General features: G+C 47.3%; 1 protein-coding gene across 1 annotated transcript in view; it reads right to left on the reverse strand.

Annotated features, from left to right (window-relative positions):
• LOC139755182 (uncharacterized) overlaps positions 1 to 20,000 on the reverse strand; it is a 622,641-nt gene that overhangs the window by 511,443 nt on the left and 91,198 nt on the right. The window contains 1 exon segment of the mRNA XM_071673354.1: positions 15,352 to 16,248. Coding sequence (XP_071529455.1) covers positions 15,352 to 16,248 — 897 coding nt within the window.

Genomic DNA, 20,000 nt, shown 5'->3' on the forward strand with positions numbered 1-20,000 from the left:
CAGAATATGACAAACGGGTGAGGATACCTCGGGAGGAGCAAAAGAGGCGAGAGGAGTGGGAAGGAGGTAGACTGGCAGGCAGAGAGGTAGTGAACAAAGCTCACAAGAATGAAAGTTAAGGAGAAAAAAAAGATGAGAGAGAGTAGGTGAAAACGAAAATAAAAAGGTGTTAGAAATTTCTAGAGGATTGTTTGTATATTCAAAACTCTTCGTCGCGTCGAGAGGTAAGGTATGTAGCAGTGTATCTAGATCCTCGCTAAAAGGATCAGAAATTTATAAATGAATAAATCATCATACGTAACGTACTGTCACTACACCAACGATGATGCCACACTCACAACGCCGCGCCTGACCAGAAACGGTGTTTGACCTGACTTGACCTCTCATTTCTTGAGGGAAAAGCGGTCGTCAACGACTTGACTGATCTCACCTGGGTCACACAGCGTATGAGGTCAGAGCCTTCCACTCTCGACCTTACTGAGTGACGCTTCGCCTTCTTCGGGTCTCCGCCAGACAACAGCAGCTTCCTCCGTCTCCAGCGCGGCAACGATAGCATGCCCGCCTCATCTAGTCTCTAACCCATCTTAGGTTCTGTCAATACCTAGAGGATCAACTTCGCTTCCCAGGAACCGCCCTGTGAATTAGTCTGACCGCCCTCATTTACCCGGTCATCACTGAGATCTAGTCAGTCAGGTAATCGACTTGCCTCAAACAACAAATGCACCGTCCATCTAGGCGCCTGAAATCTTGTCCAGGTGACTCCAGACTGAAGGAGACCTTGGGGCGTCTCCCTCATCAGTAGCAGTCCACCATGTGACTCAAGACGTTTCATCTTCCTGACAGGTCTCCTTAGTACCTCATCTCCGACGCCCACCTTCGGCAGGATTCGTGTTGGACATTGGCATCTTGAGAAATAGCTTGATTTATGGGACCTACTATCTCGTGGTATCCACAACACAAAGGAACGGGGCACTCGACATTTCCTCCTCGTACAAAAGCTGTATTAGACTCAGCAACCACGCCCTCCTACAGGATAACTGCCTCACCTTCTGCATCATCATTAGCATGGCGGGATTCCTGCCATACCTGCAGCCAACATCTCACCTTACTTGACCTTACGTCCTTGCGACACTCTAAAACGTCTAGTGGCACCTTACCCTGGGTTACATCAACTTCTTATCATTACCTGGAAAAGCAATGTGTTCTTGCTACTCGTGCTTGCGCACCCTTCCCTCTGTCTATCATTATACATAAGTGAGGCATTGATTCAACCCATCACCTTAAACTACGTGACGTTCATGTAATTTGGAAATAGGGTGTACCATACATGGTATATTGGTTTTCCTTAGGAGGTTTTAATGGCTTAGGTATCTGACAGTCGTCGCTCAATACACTCGTCAGTGTATGGGCAAAAATTCCCTTCTTGATGCTTCAAACGCTAAAACCTTCTATGATGCTTCGATCGCATAATACCTTGATACTTCAAACTTTATAAACCTTATTGATGCATCGGACGCTACAAACCTCTATTGCAGCTTCGAACGCGAAGAACCTTCATAACGCTTCGAACGATACAAAGTTAATTCTTGCTTCAAAAGCTAGAAACCTTGAAGATTCAAACGTTACAAACTTTCTTAATGCTTCAAACGCTAGACACCTTATAGATGCTTCGAACGCTAGACACTTCTATAATGCTTCGAACGCTAGACACCTCTATAATGCTTTGAACGTTTGAAAACCATCTTTGATACTTCGAACGCTACAAACTTTCTTTGATGCTCCGAACGCTATGAACCTTTCCTCTAAATAGGAAAGAGATGATAGTACCTGATACCTAGCACTGCCTGAAGGTGGGCCTACTGCCGGTGGAAGGAGGAAGAGGAGGAGGCAGAAGGTGATGTAGACCGGAGACGCTCTGGTGAGTAGAGTGAGTGGGAGACGAAGGTGAACAGCTGAGACGGAAGGATACGATGCAGGTGAACAGAGACGACAGAGAAGGGGGAAAGTAGAGGTGCAGGATGACACAGAGGAGAGACCAGCAGCAGCTGCAGCACGAAGCCACAAGGAACAGCAACAGCAGACGGTGTTCACCACCATCACAACAGCAGCGGTGGGAGACAGCGTCCACCACCACCACACAGCAGCGGGAGACAGCGTCCACCACCATCACCACCACACAGCAGCGAGAAACAGCGTCCACCACCACCAGCACACAGCAGCGGTGGGGGACAGCGTCCACCACCACCTCCACCACACAGCAGCGGTGGGAGACAGCGTCCACCACCACCACAGCAGCGGTGGGAGACAGCGTCCACCACCACCTCCACCACCACACAGCAGCGGTGGGAGACAGCGTCCACCACCACCACCAACACCACCACAGCAGCGGTGGGAGACAGCGTCCACCACCACCACCACCACCACACAGCAGCGGTGGGAGACAGCGTCCACCACCACCACCACCACCACACAGCAGCGGTGGGAGACAGCGTCCACCACCACCACCGCCACCACACAGCAGCGGTGGGAGACAGCGTCCACCACCACCACCACCACCACACAGCAGCGGTGGGAGACAGCGTCCACCACCACCACCAACACCACCACAGCAGCGGTGGGAGAAAGCGTCCACCACCACCACCGCCACCACACAGCAGCGGTGGGAGACAGCGTCCACCACCACCACAGCAGCGGTGGGAGACGGCCTCCCAGGGTTGTAATTACCAGGCCAGATAAGTAATCGATGCAGCACAAAGTAATAACGTGACGCCTGTGTGCTACCCCCGCCACCGCTCCTCCCCCCGCCTCCACCATCTCCATCCCTCCACCATCACCTCACCATCCTCCTCTCCACCATCATCTCCATCCCTTCATCACCACCACCTCACCTTCCTCCTCCCCCACCATCATCTCCTCCTCTTCCCTCACCCCCACTGTCATTTTTTTCTCTTCACTTCACCTCCCCGCTCTTCCCTCCATCACTCACTCTACTCCCCAACCTCTCCTCCCCGCTCCCCTCCCCACCATCGGCGCGTCGTCAACTGTTCTACCTGAACGACCAAACTCATCACAACTTAAAATGGTACCGGCTCTGGGGGAGGATGGGTCATGGTGGAGGGACGGTCGTTGGGTGAGGGATGGGTGAGGGGGTCATGGGTCTCATCATTACCTGGATCTTCTACGTCAAAATAGGATTGAATAATCTACAAGTTACATTTTCACTGTGATTCATCACATGGTGGTGTGGCACAGAGTCACTGGAGGTCCCTTGCAGTGCCATCATCACATGGTGGTGTGGCACAGAGTCACTGGAGGTCCCCTACAGTGCCAATCACATGATGGTGTGGCACAGAGTCACTGGAGGTCCCCTACAGTGCAAATCACATGATGGTGTGGCACAGAGTCACTGGAGGTCCCCTACAGTGCCATCATCACATGGTGGTGTGGCACAGAGTCACTGGAGGTCCCCTACAGTGCCATCATCACATGGTGGTGTGGCACAGAGTCACTGGAGGTCCCCTACAGTGCCATCATCACATGATGGTGTGGCACAGAGTCACTGGAGGTCCCCTACAGTGCCATCATCACATGGTGGTGTGGCACAGAGTCACTGGAGGTCCCCTTGCAGTGTCATCATCACATGATGGTGTGGCACAGAGTCACTGGAGGTCCCCTACAGTGCCATCATCACATGATGGTGTGGCACAGAGTCACTGGAGGTCCCCTAAAGTGCCATCATCACATGATGGTGTGGCACAGAGTCACTGGAGGTCCCCTAAAGTGCCATCATCACATGGTGGTGTGGCACAGAGTCACTGGAGGTCCCCTACAGTGCCATCATCACATGATGATGTGGCACAGAGTCACTTGAGGTCCCCTACAGTGCAAATCACATGATGGTGTGGCACAGAGTCACTGGAGGTCCCCTAAAGTGCAAATCACATGATGGTGTGGCACAGAGTCACTGGAGGTCCCCTACAGTGCCATCATCACATGGTGGTGTGGCACAGAGTCACTGGAGGTCCCCTACAGTGCCATCATCACATGGTGGTGTGGCACAGAGTCACTGGAGGTCCCCTACAGTGCCATCATCACATGATGGTGTGGCACAGAGTCACTGGAGGTCCCCTACAGTGCCATCATCACATGATGGTGTGGCACAGAGTCACTGGAGGTCCCCTACAGTGCCAATCACATGATGGTGTGGCACAGAGTCACTGGAGGTCCCCTACAGTGCAAATCACATGATGGTGTGGCACAGAGTCACTGGAGGTCCCCTACAGTGCCATCATCACATGATGGTGTGGCACAGAGTCACTGGAGGTCCCCTACAGTGCCATCATCACATGATGGTGTGGCACAGAGTCACTGGAGGTCCCCTACAGTGCCATCATCACATGATGGTGTGGCACAGAGTCACTGGAGGTCCCCTACAGTGCCATCATCACATGATGGTGTGGCACAGAGTCACTGGAGGTCCCCTACAGTGCCATCATCACATGGTGGTGTGGCACAGAGTCACTGGAGGTCCCCTACAGTGCCATCATCACATGATGGTGTGGCACAGAGTCACTGGAGGTCCCCTACAGTGCCATCATCACATGATGGTGTGGCACAGAGTCACTGGAGGTCCCCTACAGTGTCATCATCATAACTTCCAACCTACCTACTACTTGACAGCAGGAATCGTTACATAATGGCGAGCCAGTGTCGTCTTGATCTTGACAGCATCCAGAAGGACCTGTTACCTGAGGGCATTCAGCAGCGCCTGATACTTAGCAACAACCATCAGGACCTGATACTTAACACACCGCTACCGTTCCTAGGAACTGACGCCTGACACCACTGTGTCACTACTATAGACCACCTTGGCTCTACTTGACGGCCACAAAGGTGAGTGTGGTGGCGCCTGGTACACGGACAACATTCCCTCACCAAACAGCTGACTGATTGGCCCCCTGGTGGCCAACCTTGGACAACATACACACACGTGAAAGAGTAACTGAGATATACTGTAACTGTCAGTTACTCCAGTAGCTATTACGTCCTGAACCTGCCAATGTCGTCTGCATGTCCGGTCAACGTGAAGATTTCTGTATATTCCTCTGTGCCTTATTTTGTCACATTCTAAACCAAAGATCACATATGAAAAATGATATATATATATCACGTTGGTTGTACCAGTTATTGGTTAACCTATACTGTGCCTACATAGTAACTTACGTTCCGTTATCTTTTTTAGTTATCCCTATATTTACACCATCTGACATTTTCTATGGCATGGTTACGCCAGCATTTGAAGTTTAACTTTCGAGAATTTCTAGATATTCGGTATTTCAGTGACTCTACTCCGAATGTTTGTTACGTCGCGATTGAAAAGTCGCCATTGGCAAGGCTTCATCACCCTCAACTTGAGGAAATAGAGGAGAGTCTCGTCAGAGAACTACTCGCTTCGCAAAGGTGCATCTTGTCCCTGCTACTGAAAAGAGGCGCAGACTACAGGCTGAAGGAGCGTATGTTGAAAGGGTCATGGGGGGTAACACCAGGACTCTTTCAGAGAAGGGTCTTTTGGGATTGACGAATGGATAAATAGATAGGTATACATATGAGCCTTTGTGGTGTAGCGGTTAGCAAATATCCACCATCTGTCCCCCCTCAAAACGCCAATTCTTTATTACGAACCAGTGAGGCAGTTATCAATTCTAGTTCGGAGGCACATTGCTTCAGGACACAGAGAGGTCGTGTCATGTGGTCTATGCGCCTTGCACACTTGTCTGGTGGCAACACAGTAGGTCTTGAGCGAGGAAGACAACGGCAAGGCCTAGGTGGTGGAAAGGGATGAGTCAAGGTATAAACAAAACGCCGAAAAGATTGGCTTCATTGGCTGAGGAGTTAGCTATAGCTACAGACTGACGAGATTGGAGAATATGCTGGGAATGCTGTTAGTTAAAGACCACAAAGTTGAATAAGCTGAAAGGCAAATCAAAATAGCACATTTACATTTGATGAAAGCACACTTGACTGAGTATGTCTGGTAAGTTGTATGGGAGAGAAGTGATGAAGACAGCGACGCCTTGCACACAGCATCAAATGTAAGGAGAAGCATTGTGGTTGCTAGAGTGGCAGAGGATGTACGGATTTGGTGTACGCTTTGAAGTGTCTGTGTTAGAAGCAATTAGTGAATCAGGAAGATTTTTATGGATTAACAGAAAGCGTATGGTAGTGGTGATAAGAGATGCTTTTCAGAAAATGCTACAAATTCAATTATGGTGTGGGAGGACAGCTACTCAAAGCAGGGAGGAATTTTTATCAAAAGAGTAAGGCTTGTGTGCGAGTAGCGATAGAGGAGTGTGAATGGTTCCAGGTGATGGTGGGTCTGCGGCAAGGGTGTATTTAATCTACTTATAGATAGGGTGGTGAGGGATGTAAATGCCAGGGTTTTGGAGAGCGGGACGGGTCTGCAGTCTGTTGGTTAGTTAGAGGAGGAGGTGCGGGGGGGCTGTGTGAAGATTTCACTACTTTGGTGGCAGGTTCGAGTGAGGAACAGTAGGAAAACACTAAGTGTGGGAGAGTGCGTGAAAGGAGGACTTTGAGATTTTATGGAATTAAAGTAAGATAACGAGGCTTTGCTGAAGAGAGAGACAGACTGCAAGTTGATGTGTGTGTCTGAATGGAGTGAACCTGGAAGATATGGGTTATTTTAGATACATGGTAGTGGAAGAAATTATGGAAGCTGAAGTGACCCACAGGGTGGGTGAGGGGGCCAACGCCTTTGGTGCATTGAGGTGTGTGTGGAAAGAGAGGTCACTGTCTGTAAGGCCACACTTGGGTATGTTTGATGGCATAGTAGTCCAAATGGTGTTGTATGGCTACGAGGCGAGGGCCCTCAGTTCAAAGGAGTGGAGGAGGGTGGATGTGTTGGAAATGGTGTGAGGCGAGTTAATTCAGTAAAGAATGACTCTGTGAGCGGGAGATGCGGTATCAAGCAGACTATATACGAGAAAGCCGAGCATTGTGTGCTGAAAGGTTTGGACACTTGGAATAGATAGTGAGCTGAGACTGACTAAGAGGATGTAAGAGTCATAGGCCGAGGGGTTAGATCGAAAACGAGATAGAAGGATAGAGTGATAGACGCTTTGAATTATCCGAGTCTGAGCATGTGGAAGGTTGTGATGCGTGCACGGGAAAAAGTGAATTAGAGCTTTGTGATATACAAGGGGCGACGTGTTGTCAGCGGTCTGAGTCACGGCATATTAAGCAGTCATCAGGTGAAGCCACGGAAAGCTCTTTGAGGCCTGGCTGTGGCTGGGAGCTTTACTCTCGGTGCAGTGTGCAATGTACAGAACAACTACAGAGCGGACGTGGGCAAATGCTGACGTTCATCTGTTTCTGACGCAAACGCAAGAAAACAACGAAAAAGTAAGAAAAATACATTATTTATTATCATCGTCATTATTATTCATATTATCATAATTTTTCATACTTGTTCGCCGTTTCCAGCGTTAACAAGATAGGGTCAGGAACAGACGAAGGAAGACCTCATCCGCTCACAACAATTCTCTAGCTGCCATGTGTAATGCATCGAAACCACAGCTCCCCCCCCCCCCCCTTCCTCTCCAGGCCCCACAAACCTTTCCGGGTTTACTCCGTATACAGTCCATCGACAGCACGTCACCCTCTGTATACCACATCGCTCCGCTTTACTCTATCCCGTGAGGCCTGGTTGTGAAGATATAGCTTGTGGCTTCGGTGCATTACACATCACAACGAGTGAATGGATGTGAGCGAACTCGGCTATTTCTTTTCTGTTCCTGACGCTACCTTGCGAACACGGGAAAATGGGATCAAGTACGAACATTATACCATCAATGATGCATCTGCCCACATCACTCAACAACAACTCTCTCCCCTGCCACCTCTCTCTCTCTCTCTCTCTCTCTCTCTCTCTCTCTCTCTCTCTCTCTCTCTCTCTCGTCTCCTCCTCCCTCCTCTCCTCTTCCCCTGGTCCCAAACACCGACCCTCTGTGAGTGACAGCCGAGCCTCGGGCAGCTTTTCATTAATATTCAGCCATAGTAGAAAACGCGAGGGTTCCATAGGCGGGTCCTGCACCCTCCCTCATCACGGGCCTGCTCCCTCACTCACTCACGTCGTGATTTCTCATCACTCTCTCCTCCTTCATAAGAGAGCGAGATTCGCTCCCTTCCATCCAACATTTATACTCCGTGGTGTAAAGGCTAGCGCTGCTGACCATGAGTCACCACGGGCCAGCACGGGGTCGGACCTGTATGGGTTCGAATCCTGATTATGGCAGTCGGCCTACACCCAACTCAGGTGTTCATCCTCGTTCCAGTGCTGGTCGATAAAATGTATACCTGGCTCAGGCTGGGGTGTGTATATGTGTGCATACATACACAGGTAAATACATATATGGTTAAGAGACGAGGCAACACGAGTGTAAAAGTCTCCCTACGTAATATACAAAAAATAATCAACACACTGTGGCGCCTGGTGACAAATGAAGCCTTGAACATAATACTGAAACACTATATAATAATCTCTGGGTGTGTTATCGTGGGCAAACAGATAAGCGCAATCAACTGTGGCAGTGGAGTAGTTAGGTTGAAAACACAACTGTGAGAAGTTTATTCAATTGGAATTCGATAAGTGGGCCAGAAGCCTGGGATGGCGTTCAATAACGGGACGGGAGGAGGAGCTTGGAATGGTAGTTGATAAGGGGACAAGGAGCTTCGTCTGGTGGTCGACACAGGGGTCCTTCCGATACATCTCGCATGTTTACGGCTGTCCCCATATGATGAACTGTTTGGTTTAAAACATTGGACTAAGATCACTAATCAAGAGGTATGACTTCAACCTTGTGATGCCGAGAGGGACGAGACGGGCTGTGGCCATGGTAGGGCAGGATGCTAAACTGACCACTGTTCTGAGGATGCATTACAGTACCAAAAACAGGCAATGTTAACACATGAGGAGACCAAAGAGAGGCAATGAAGATGGTACCAGACTGAAGAGAACTGAGCTAAAGTTAAAGACCTTTAATTCCTTCACATTAGAAGAGAGAAGAGTGTGGGGTGATCAGTGTTGACGACGACGAAACTTTGTTCTTTGAAAGAGGACAGTAGAAAAGATCCCGAGGCCATAGTGCGAAATCAGGCAATAAACCAGTTAGCAGAGATTTAGGGACATACTTTGATGGTATAAGAGATGTGGATGACTGGAATAAATTGAATGAAGAAAGTGTAACTTCAGCCAGCAAATAGAAGTTTAGTAGTTGTTTGGTACATACAGACAGTCGAACGTAGACTCCTGCCACACGACAAATTAGTAATGACAAATAGGAAATTTCACAGGTGGAGCGGGGATCCGCTGCAGGTACGTGGCCCCGAACACACATCCCCGTCACAACATATCCTCACAACGCTGACCATTAACAATACCGTAGGAATATTTTTGTCTATAAACCAAACTGACTAATGATGGCAACCAATACGATGAACTGGCCGTGAGTGGACAATGGCTGCTTTAGTGTTCCCGTTTTAATTACTCGTAATAATTTTGACTCGCTGATGAAATATATATAATAAACAATAGCAGGAAAAAACATGCTGGTCTATGCTCTCTTGTCACGGGATGAAAGCCTGTAAAACGGCCCCGTAAATGGCCCTGTAAATGGCAATGGGCGGGAGTGTAAAAGATAAGCAAAAACATATTTTGAGTCTGAGTTTGTGCAGGCCAGGGGGGCGGCCGACCGGACATACGGTGCTTGTGGTTCACCCCTTGAGCACGAAGGGACGTCCCTTGGATGTAATGGCCTGGCATGAAAGGTCAGCCAGGTCTTAAGTTCACATCATTCATACACAATGGTCGTACAGTCGTGCTTAAGAGTCGTAGCGTCGTACTCGATGTTCAGGCACCATTGTCTCCTCCGTCCCATCCCTCTCCATTCTAAAACACCAACCGAGTTAGAAACCGCAACTTTGAATGGACATTTTTGCTGCCCGATTCTAAGCGTTGCCACAGAAAGATCCCATTAAATGCCCAGTGACGGGATGACACGCTGGCCTGTACATCATCCACCTAAGTAGGCTTCAGCAGCGTCCACGAGAGACAACCTCACACCTTGAGGCAGCAGCCCACCTCAAGCGGGATTCGACGAGGTCTTCAAGGTTTCTGGAGCAACTAGTGTGGAAACATTACACCTGCAGCTGGATGGGCCTCTATGTTGGTACAACCCGATCTGGTTAACTAAAGAACAAGATAATGAATCAGTTCATCAAATGATGATAATGACTGCCTTTTCTTGCCTTACAACTCATATATTTCTTAGTTTTATATGCTCATTTTACGTTGGTGGCTCCAGTCACGAACGAAAGGCCTCATCATAGCCGGACCTTAATTGAAATATAGAGAGAATTATGAAAGGGAAGAAAGACAAGGGAAAGTATGAATGAAATTTCGGAGGAAGTGAGAAACCTGTCTTTTATAATGCGCCAGACATAGTTATTGGGAAATGTAGGGAGATGTAGGGAAAGAAACAGTTATCAAACCGGTGCACCCTTGAGTTGTCAACGGCCCTATTTTCTAATTTTGTCAAAAGAACTCAATGTTGTCGGGGTCTGGATCCTTCAGTGAACAGATAGTGAATTACTTCAAGCTGTCTCCACCGCCCGCATTATGAACCAGCTTCACTACCCCCAGAACGATATCTGAGGCTTAGACTGAATCCAGAGTGATGGCAAGGAATTAAATGGAAAAGATATTACTTATTTTCAAATGAAAAAATATTACTTTATTTGTAAGTGAAAAAAAAAATGAAAATGATGAGCTATTTCGTTTGTATGTTCTCCTCTTCATTCTGTTTGAATCAGTTTTCGAAGCATCTTTGAACACAAGGAGAACTGGACGTAGTAGGGACAGTTATGATGACGGCTTTAAGTGGAGACATAAATGTAAGATATTACAGGCAAGTGCTCGTGTGTGCTCGGTATGTTTGGTTTACATCCTCATGTAGTATAACATGGATAGGACAGAAACCAATTTAGATTCTGATTATAAGAACAATGTTAATACGCAGGCTTGCCTTGCGTTCGGGTGGTGTTCCAAGTTATGCAAGGGCCACTGGTCGACAACGAGGGCTGCTGGCCGACAACTAGGGCTACTGGTCGACAACGAGGGCTGCTGGCCGACAACGTGGGCTACTGGTCGACAACGAGGGCTGCTGGTCGACAACGTGGGCTACTGGTCGACAACGAGGGCTACTGGTCGACAACGAGGGCTGCTGGTCGACAACTAGGGCTACTGGTCGACAACGAGGGCTGCTGGCCGACAGCGTGGGCTACTGGTCGACAACGAGGGCTGCTGGTCGACAACGTGGGCTGCTGGTCGACAACGTGGGCCGCTGGTCGACAACGTGGGCCACTGGTCGACAACGTGGGCCACTGGTCGACAACGAGGGCCACTTTTGATAACGAGGGACAATGGTCGAGAAAGAGGACCAGTGGTCCTCAACGATGGGCAATGTTGATAATGAGTGGTCGACAATTATACATACAGGACGAGTGGTCGACAATTATACATACAGGACGAGTGGTCGACAATTATACATGCAGGACGAGTGGTCGACAATTATACATACAGGACGAGTGGTCGACAATTATACATACAGAACGAGTATTCGACAATTATACATACAGAACGAGTATTCGACAATTATACATACCTTAACATAAAGGACAAAACAGATCTACTCTGTGTGTGTGGGAACGCCCACTACACACCATGATGACGCCCACTACACACCATGGTGATGCCCACTACACACCATGGTGACGCCCACTACACACTATGGTGACGCCCAATACACCAAGGTGACGCCCACTACACACCATGGTGACGCCCACTACACACCATGGTGACGCCCACTACACACCATGGTGACGCCCAATACACCAAGGTGACGCCCACTACACACCATGGTGACGCCCACTACACACTTTGGTGACGCCCACTACACACCATGGTGACGCCCACTACACACCATGGTGACGCTCACTACACACTTTGGTGACGCCCACTACACACTTTGGTGACGCCCACTACACACCATGGTGACGCTCACTACACACCATGGTGACGCTCACTACACACCATGGTGACGCTCACTACACACCATGGTGACGCCCACTACACACTTTGGTGACGCCCACTACACACCATGGTGACGCCCACTACACACCATGGTGACGCTCACTACACACTATGGTGACGCCCACTACACACTATGGTGACGCCCACTACACACCATGGTGACGCCCACCACACCATGGTGACGCCCACCACACACCATAGTGACGCCCACTACACACTATGGTGACGCCCACTACACACCATGGTGACGCCCACCACACCATGGTGACGCCCACCACACACCATAGTAACGCCCACCACACACCATAGGGGGACGCCCACTACACACTATGGTGACGCCCACTACACACCATAGTGACGCCCACCACACACCATAGTAACGCCCACTACACACCATGGTGACGCCCACTACACACCATGGTGACGCCCACCACACACCATGGGGGACACCCACCACACACCATGGGGACGCCCACCACACATCATGGAGAGGACACCTGCCACTCATGGAGATGGCCATCATACATCATTTACCCCTTGCTGCATGTTCCTTTGTCCTCTCCGGGTGATGACTTCCTTTGTCCTCTCCAGGAGGTGCCTTCCTTTGTCCTCTCCAGGGGGTGACTTCCTTTGTCCACTATGGGTGATGATTTCCTTTGTCCTCTCCGGGTGATGACTTCCTTTGTCCTCTCCTGGTGATGACTTCCTTTGTCCTCTCCAGATGACGACTTCCTTTGTCCTCTACAGGGGAAGACTTTCTGTGTCCTCTCCGGGTGATGACTTCCTTTGTCCTCTCCTGGTGATGACGTCCTTTGTCCTCTCCAGGTTACGGCTTCCTTTGTCCTCTACAGGGGAAGACTTTCTGTGTCCTCTCCTGGTGATGACTCTGTCCTTCAGGTTACGACTTCCTTTGTCCTCTACAGGGGAAGACTTTCTGTGTCCTCTCCTGGTGATGACTTCCTTTGTCCTCTCCAGGTTACGACTTCCTTTGTCCTCTACAGGGGAAGACTTTCTGTGTCCTCTCCTGGTGATGACTTCCTTTGTCCTCTCCAGGTTACGGCTTCCTTTGTCCTCAACAGGGGAAGACTTTCTGTGTCCTCTCCAGGTGATGACTTCCTTTGATCATCCCAGCTGCAAAATCCCAGTTCACCTCTAGTGTAAACTCCCCATGTTCATCGCCGGTGTAAACTCTCCTTGTTCACCCATGGTGTAAACTCCTCGTGTTTACAGATGAATTACGTGGACTCGCCATACATCCTTCCCATATCTAGGCCACCAGGTGCTCCCTGCGACAGCCTACTGCTCGCGCACGCCCTAGGTGGTCGCTTCAGGTGTGCCTCTCCTGGTGGTCGGCACACACACACACACACACACACACACACACACACACACACACACACCCAACGTCAGGGGGGTCCTGGTGCTGCTGGCTTCACCATCCCCCGATGCGTCCTTCATTAGCAGCGAAAACCCACGTTTACCCTCAGCACACATGAATATCTTTCATTGACAATTGCGCAGAAAGTGACCTGTCAAGATATATATATATATATATATATATATATATATATATATATATATATATATATTGGAAAGGATTACAATTTTGCGCGTGATCAAGATATTCCTATGAGTCCACGGGGAAAATGAAACACGATAAGTTCCAAAGTGCACTTCCGTGTAATAATCACATCATCAGGGGAGACACAAGTGAGAAATATAACAGTCAGTTGATATACATCGAAGAGACGAAGCTAGGACGCCATTTGGTAAGCTTGTGATTGTCCAAAACATACAAAACATTGGTTGTATGTTTTGGACAATCACATATTCAACAAATGGCGTCCTAGCTTCGTCTCTTCGATGTATATCAACTGACTTATATTTCTCTCTTGTGTTTCCCCTGATGATGTGATTATTACACGAAAGTGCACTTGGAAACATCGTGTTTCATTTTCCCCGTGGATTCATCGGAGTGTGTATATATATATATATATATATATATATATATATATATATATATATATATATATATATATATATATATATATATATATTTTTTTTTTTTTTTCAAACTACTCGCCATTTCCCGCGTCAGCGAGGTAGCGTTAAGAACAGAGAACTGGGCCATTGAGGGAATATCCTCACCTGGCCCCCTTCTCTGTTCCTTCTTTTGGAAAATTAAAAAAAAAAAAAAAAAAAAAGGTAACCTTAGCCATTAAGCCACGTGTCCAGGGATCTTACACTGAGGGATGACTGCCATCTGTACATGACAGTGAGACACAAGATATTATCATCGAGTATAGATATATAATGTAACATCTGATAACCTTGATAATACGACCTCTTTACTCCCGGCCCCTTACCAAAAGTCCTGGTCTAACTAGAACCCTAACTATGTCCTTACCACAAGATCCCGTAAGGACGTGACATAAGGAGAGATGCTGGAAGACCTATCAACTGTAGCATCAAACATCACGATGGCCTGAGGCCCAAGGAACACCGGTTTTGACAGCATCGTAAATGCGGCAGGCAGAGTGATATTGTCAATGCCGGAATACGTCTAAGTTTACAGGTCTGTCTGGCAAGTTAAGAGAAGACTTATACGACCCCCAGAGCATTCAAAGCGACGGCTTTGCGCTACAACTGATGGACACAGAGAAGACCAGTTGGCAGAGTGATGTGGGATCGGTGATCTCTGAACTTCAGGGCCTGCTGTGTCGTCGAGGACTTTGTGATCGAGTCTATAAGGACAGCTCCTATAAAGACCAGGATTTGCTGTGCCAAGAGCTATAATATCACGCCATATACCTGCCTCATGAAACTCCTCTCTGTGCAACGTGTATATCATTCATTAAGTGTATGAATATACTTTGACTTATCTGTGTATCAGTACCAGTGTCAGTACACTTACTGTGTTTCATACAACTTGAGTATGAATATCCCTTGATAACGTATTATCGCCAGTGCCAATAGTTTTGCATCGCCTCTTTCCCAGCGGGATGAGAACCTCTTGGGTTCAACGGCCCATTTGGGTCCACCTGTCACCCTCCTATGTATATCTATTGTACCCACTGTGTGCCCGTGCCTGCGACTGCCTCCTGCTATGTATGGCCCTGTCACCCACAATACAATGAGGTAAATAAAGCAGTAATGTTTAGGTTACAAAGACACAATAGACTTACTTGGACAGATTTTCTTCTTCGAGATGTTTCAACTTTTTTTTCCTCTTCTCGTCTCTTCTGTCTTCCTTCTTCTTCTTCTTATCTTCTACGTCAGGGCTGACTTGGCAGTTGGCGTCAATGTCTATGTCTCCTGTTAACAGCTGTTGTTGTTGTAGCTGTGGCAATGGTTGGTGTTGTTGTTGATGGTGGTGGAGCTGTTGTGGCTCCTGTTGTTCTGGTTGTTGGTGGTGATGGTGGTGGTGGTGGTGTTGGTACTGCTGTTGTTGTTGTTGGTCAAGCTGTTGTTGGTGCGGGTGTTGATGCTGCTGCTGCTGCTGTTGTTGCTGCTGCTGTTGTTGCTGCACCTGTTGTTGGTGGTGTTGTTGGAGGTGTTGTAAGTGTTGGAGGTGCTGGTGGTGGTGGTGGTGGTGGGGCAGCTGTTGGGCCACCTCCTCCACCTCTTGTACTCGCGGGTTCTCGTCTGCCTCAGGTGGGCGGGCGTGGTTTTGTACGGCATCGGTGTCGACCTTCACTTCCACTTTGGCTTTTAGTTTCACTTTGGCCTTTTTTTCTCTCCTCTCCTCAGCGTGGTCACTCTCACTCTTCACTCTGGGCTCGAGGATGGCCTGAGTGTCGTACTCAGTCTTATTCTCTTGCACTTTTAACCTATTCTCGTGGTTCCATTTTCTCTCGGGATCCTCCTTCAAATCCTTCAGGTGGTTGTTGTTCTTCGGAGGCTTTTCGCTGGCCTTGGAGTGCCTGCTGGAGCGGCGTCCCTCACGCCCCTTGGTGTTGGGTCTCTCAGCGTTCAGCTGACCCTCGGACACCTCCGCTGCCTCCTGCAGCCTCGTCGTGCGCCGCGGCGCTAACTCCGTGTACCGCTCACACTCGCCGTTGGCTTCACGGGCCTTACCGTTCCTATGGAGAAGGGATACAAAGGAGAATTAGCAGATACCCAAATGGCCATACAGTAGCATGAGTTTAACAACCTTTATGGCAAGAGAGGAAGAGAAGTAGTTACAGCTAAACAAACATAAACCACATAAACTCAAGGTCCACGCGAAGTGGCCTTGCCTTAACACTACTTGACAAAAAAATGCAGTGCCTCCAAAAGCAGTAGAGGGACTGGATAACAAAATAAAGGCCCTCCCCACCCTCCGCTCCCTCCCACAACATACCGGTGGAAAAACAGGTTGGAAACCTTACTTCGCAGGAATACTGTACTTGAAGGAAATATCTATGGGCAAGTCATAAGGTACATTGAGCATGAATGTGTCACGCATCCATTACCTACGACATGCAGCCCTTCACTTTTTATGAAAGACAAAAGTGAGGATAAACTTGAGCTCCAGCCTCGTGACTTGCCATGTCTATGTTACTCCTGATGTGGAAGAATTATACAATAATTCTTTCTTGCTCCCTTAAAACAGGCGACACAAGTTAATCAATGCTGCTATGTTACCACGTCATGGCCAGGGAGAGAACGTTGGTTGAAAAGATAGCATGATATACCACTGCGTTATGATGACTGATTAAATCAATTATTCAGTACCGATGAGTGACACGTGGTGATCAAGTCTGTTTTGAAGATGTTAAGTGTTGCTCTGGCTAACATATACTGGCGGCTTATTCCACACGTCGGTAATGTCGTTAGTGAAGAAATATTTCATAAAATTCAGATTAAATCGGAGACCTCTAAGTTTGAGTCCATTTCCTCTCGTCGGTAGTGCTGGTAATACTGTAAAGAAATTTTCAATACCGACGTTGTTGAATCCCATAAGCTTTTAGAATATTCAATCAATCTTCCTCAGAGACGCTTCTTGCTTAGAGAGAACAAGGTTATTCTCCTGATCTGTCCTCATATGATCTGTTACGCAAAGACGAACCCAGTATATTTGCTCTTCGCTGCACTGCTTCCAATCTTTGCTTTGTTTGTTTGTGTGTGTGTGTGTGTGGAGGGGGGGGGGGGTAGTATTTTTGGGAGCACAGAACTGCACTGCATATACGAGGTTTGGTCTAACTGGACTCAGGTATAGTGCCAATATCCCATTCTTGTACGTAAAGTTTCTGTCAATATATCCTATTTGCTTTCTTGGCAGCTTCACTGCAATGCTGCGGGAATCTGACCCCTAGATCCCTCACACAAAGGGTGTCTCTGATCTTGTGGTACATCAGTTCAATACAGATGTTTTCTTGTTGAGGTTTAGTATATGCACCAGCTGATATCTAATGATGTTAAATGGCTTTTGCCATTTCTAGACGATTCAACCTTAGTCTACCTTTTTTGGGTTAATATGACACTGCCGATTTTTGTGTCACCCGCAAATATGGACCCTAGTTTATTCATCCCGACATCCATATCGTTCATATGAATAATGAAAATTGTACAACCCAGGACGGAACTTTGAGGAGCCCACTCGTAACGTGTGACCACGATCATGATTCACCATTCGACTAACTGCCTCCCATCCCGTGTCCCGTCTTCCCTCCAGTTTTCTATGCAACCACTAATCCCAAAGGCCTGGACTTCATGCATCAATTTAACGTGGGGGACTTTGTCGAGTGCTTTCTGGAAGTCTAGAGATGAGTTAGCTATTGCTTTTGTCTTATGGTGGCTACTGAGGAATCTATGATAAATTTCAAAGAGGTTTGTAAGTTACGATCTGTGTATCATTAATCAGATTGCGTTGTTCTACGTTGGCTACGATTTCATCTCTATTCATCGACTCCAGAAGTTTACATATAACAATGGTCAACAAAGATTTTGTCCCCTTGAAAAAAAAAGAATATCTGTTTCTTGTGTATTTTTGTACGGTGAATCCAAATATGTTTTCAGAATTTCTCTAACACTCATATTTTTTGTTTGTTCCAGCATACTTGCATATCATTACGTACAGTATATTTGTACCAGTTCTTTACGGAGCATTTGAAAGAAAAAGTTTAACAAACACAGCAATTTTCATTGTTTGTGAAGTGCAATAGCTACTTTTTGGAAGCACAGGTGTAGATATATGAGTCACCAGAGGTCTTCAGAAACACGACTGGAAATGTTGGAACATTCAAACAGTGGCCACTCCTGAGTAGCAGTTCTGACAGTTGCAGGTTAGAACTCAATGTGTAAACAGTGTCTTTTCCACTGTGTTGACAGATTGTGCTTTTGTGTATGCAAGTGTTGCACTGATACCCCATCCACCATTATAATGCCAAGAAACTGTGCAAATAGTCCGAATTCTTTCTGCTACATCTGTGGTGAATTGACATTTATATCGGTAAAAACTTCTTTCGCACCCCTCATCAAAATATGCTTTGAACATTACTTTGGTTGTAAAGTGGGTGACCAGGATGAAAGTTGAGACCACCATATTTGTTGTGTCACATGTGTCAGGCTTCTAACAACATGAGCAAAAGGTTCATGCCGTGTGCCTTTTGCATACGCTTCGGATTGCTACTTCAGAATCCAAGCATACTGTTAAATATCCTAATTTATCATCTGCTATGAGGACAGCAACACACAGCCAGGAATCACCCGTGCCAGAGCCTCCAAGAAACATGACACTGAGTGAAGATGAGTCTGGTGATGGGAAAGTAGACCAAATGGAGGACAATATGGATCCAACATCTGAAGCTGTTCTTCAAATGAACCACATTTGCTGAGTCAAGGAGATGATTTCGTCCGTGATTTGAATTTGTCTAAGAAACAAGGCAAACTTGTGGGTTCCAGCGTAAAGGGTTGGAATCTTCTCCAGAATGAAACTAAAGTTTGTTTTTAACGTGATCGCCAGGTCGTTTCCGAATAATCTTTCCCCTTCGAGATGGTCTAGTGTTTCGCAATGATGTTCGTTCTGTTATGGAGGCATTTGGCCACGAATATAACACAGATAAGTGACGCTTGTTTATTGACTTATCAAAATTAAGCGTGAAAGTGGTTCTAATCTACAACGGAAGTATGTTCCCCTCCGTTCCTCCGGCTCACGCAGCTAACATGAAGGTATCGCATGATAATATGATGCTTCTTTTGGAGAAAACATAAGTGTGGGAACTTTAAGTGGATTGTATGTGGTAACCTACAGGTTGTGGCACTTTTACTCTGAATACAAACTGGTTACACGAAGTTCTGTTGTTTCCTCTGTGAGTGGGACAACCTGGACGAGAACAATCATTATGTATAGAAAGTTTGGCCAAAACGAACATCAGTGACTCCATGGAAGGAGAATGTCATCAATTCTCCTCTTGTTGATCCTGAGAGAATTGATCTGCCTCCTTTGCACATTAAGCTCGTGTTGATGAAGAACTTCGTGAAAGGTATGGATACAAGTGGCCATGGCATGGATTCACATATTTGAGGGATAACTCCACAGAATCAGTGATGCAAACGTCAGGGAGGGTATTTTTGCAAGACCCTGGATCAGGGAACTGTTTCAAGATGAAGAGTTCGATGAAGAGCTAAATGAGGTTGGAAAACTTCATGGCTGTCATTTAAGAGAGTTTGCAAAGATGTTTTAGGGAATCATAGATCAGAAAACTGCTGTGATGTAGACGCTATATTGACTTTATATGAAGCTCTGAGGTGCAATGCAAGTCTAAAAATCCACTTTTTGGACTCACACTTAAACTTTCTCACGGAAAATCTTGGGTCAGTCAGTGATGAACACGACGAAAGATTTCACCAG

Source organism: Panulirus ornatus, chromosome 18 (assembly GCF_036320965.1).
Source record: "Panulirus ornatus isolate Po-2019 chromosome 18, ASM3632096v1, whole genome shotgun sequence".
NCBI lineage: Eukaryota > Metazoa > Arthropoda > Malacostraca > Decapoda > Palinuridae > Panulirus > Panulirus ornatus.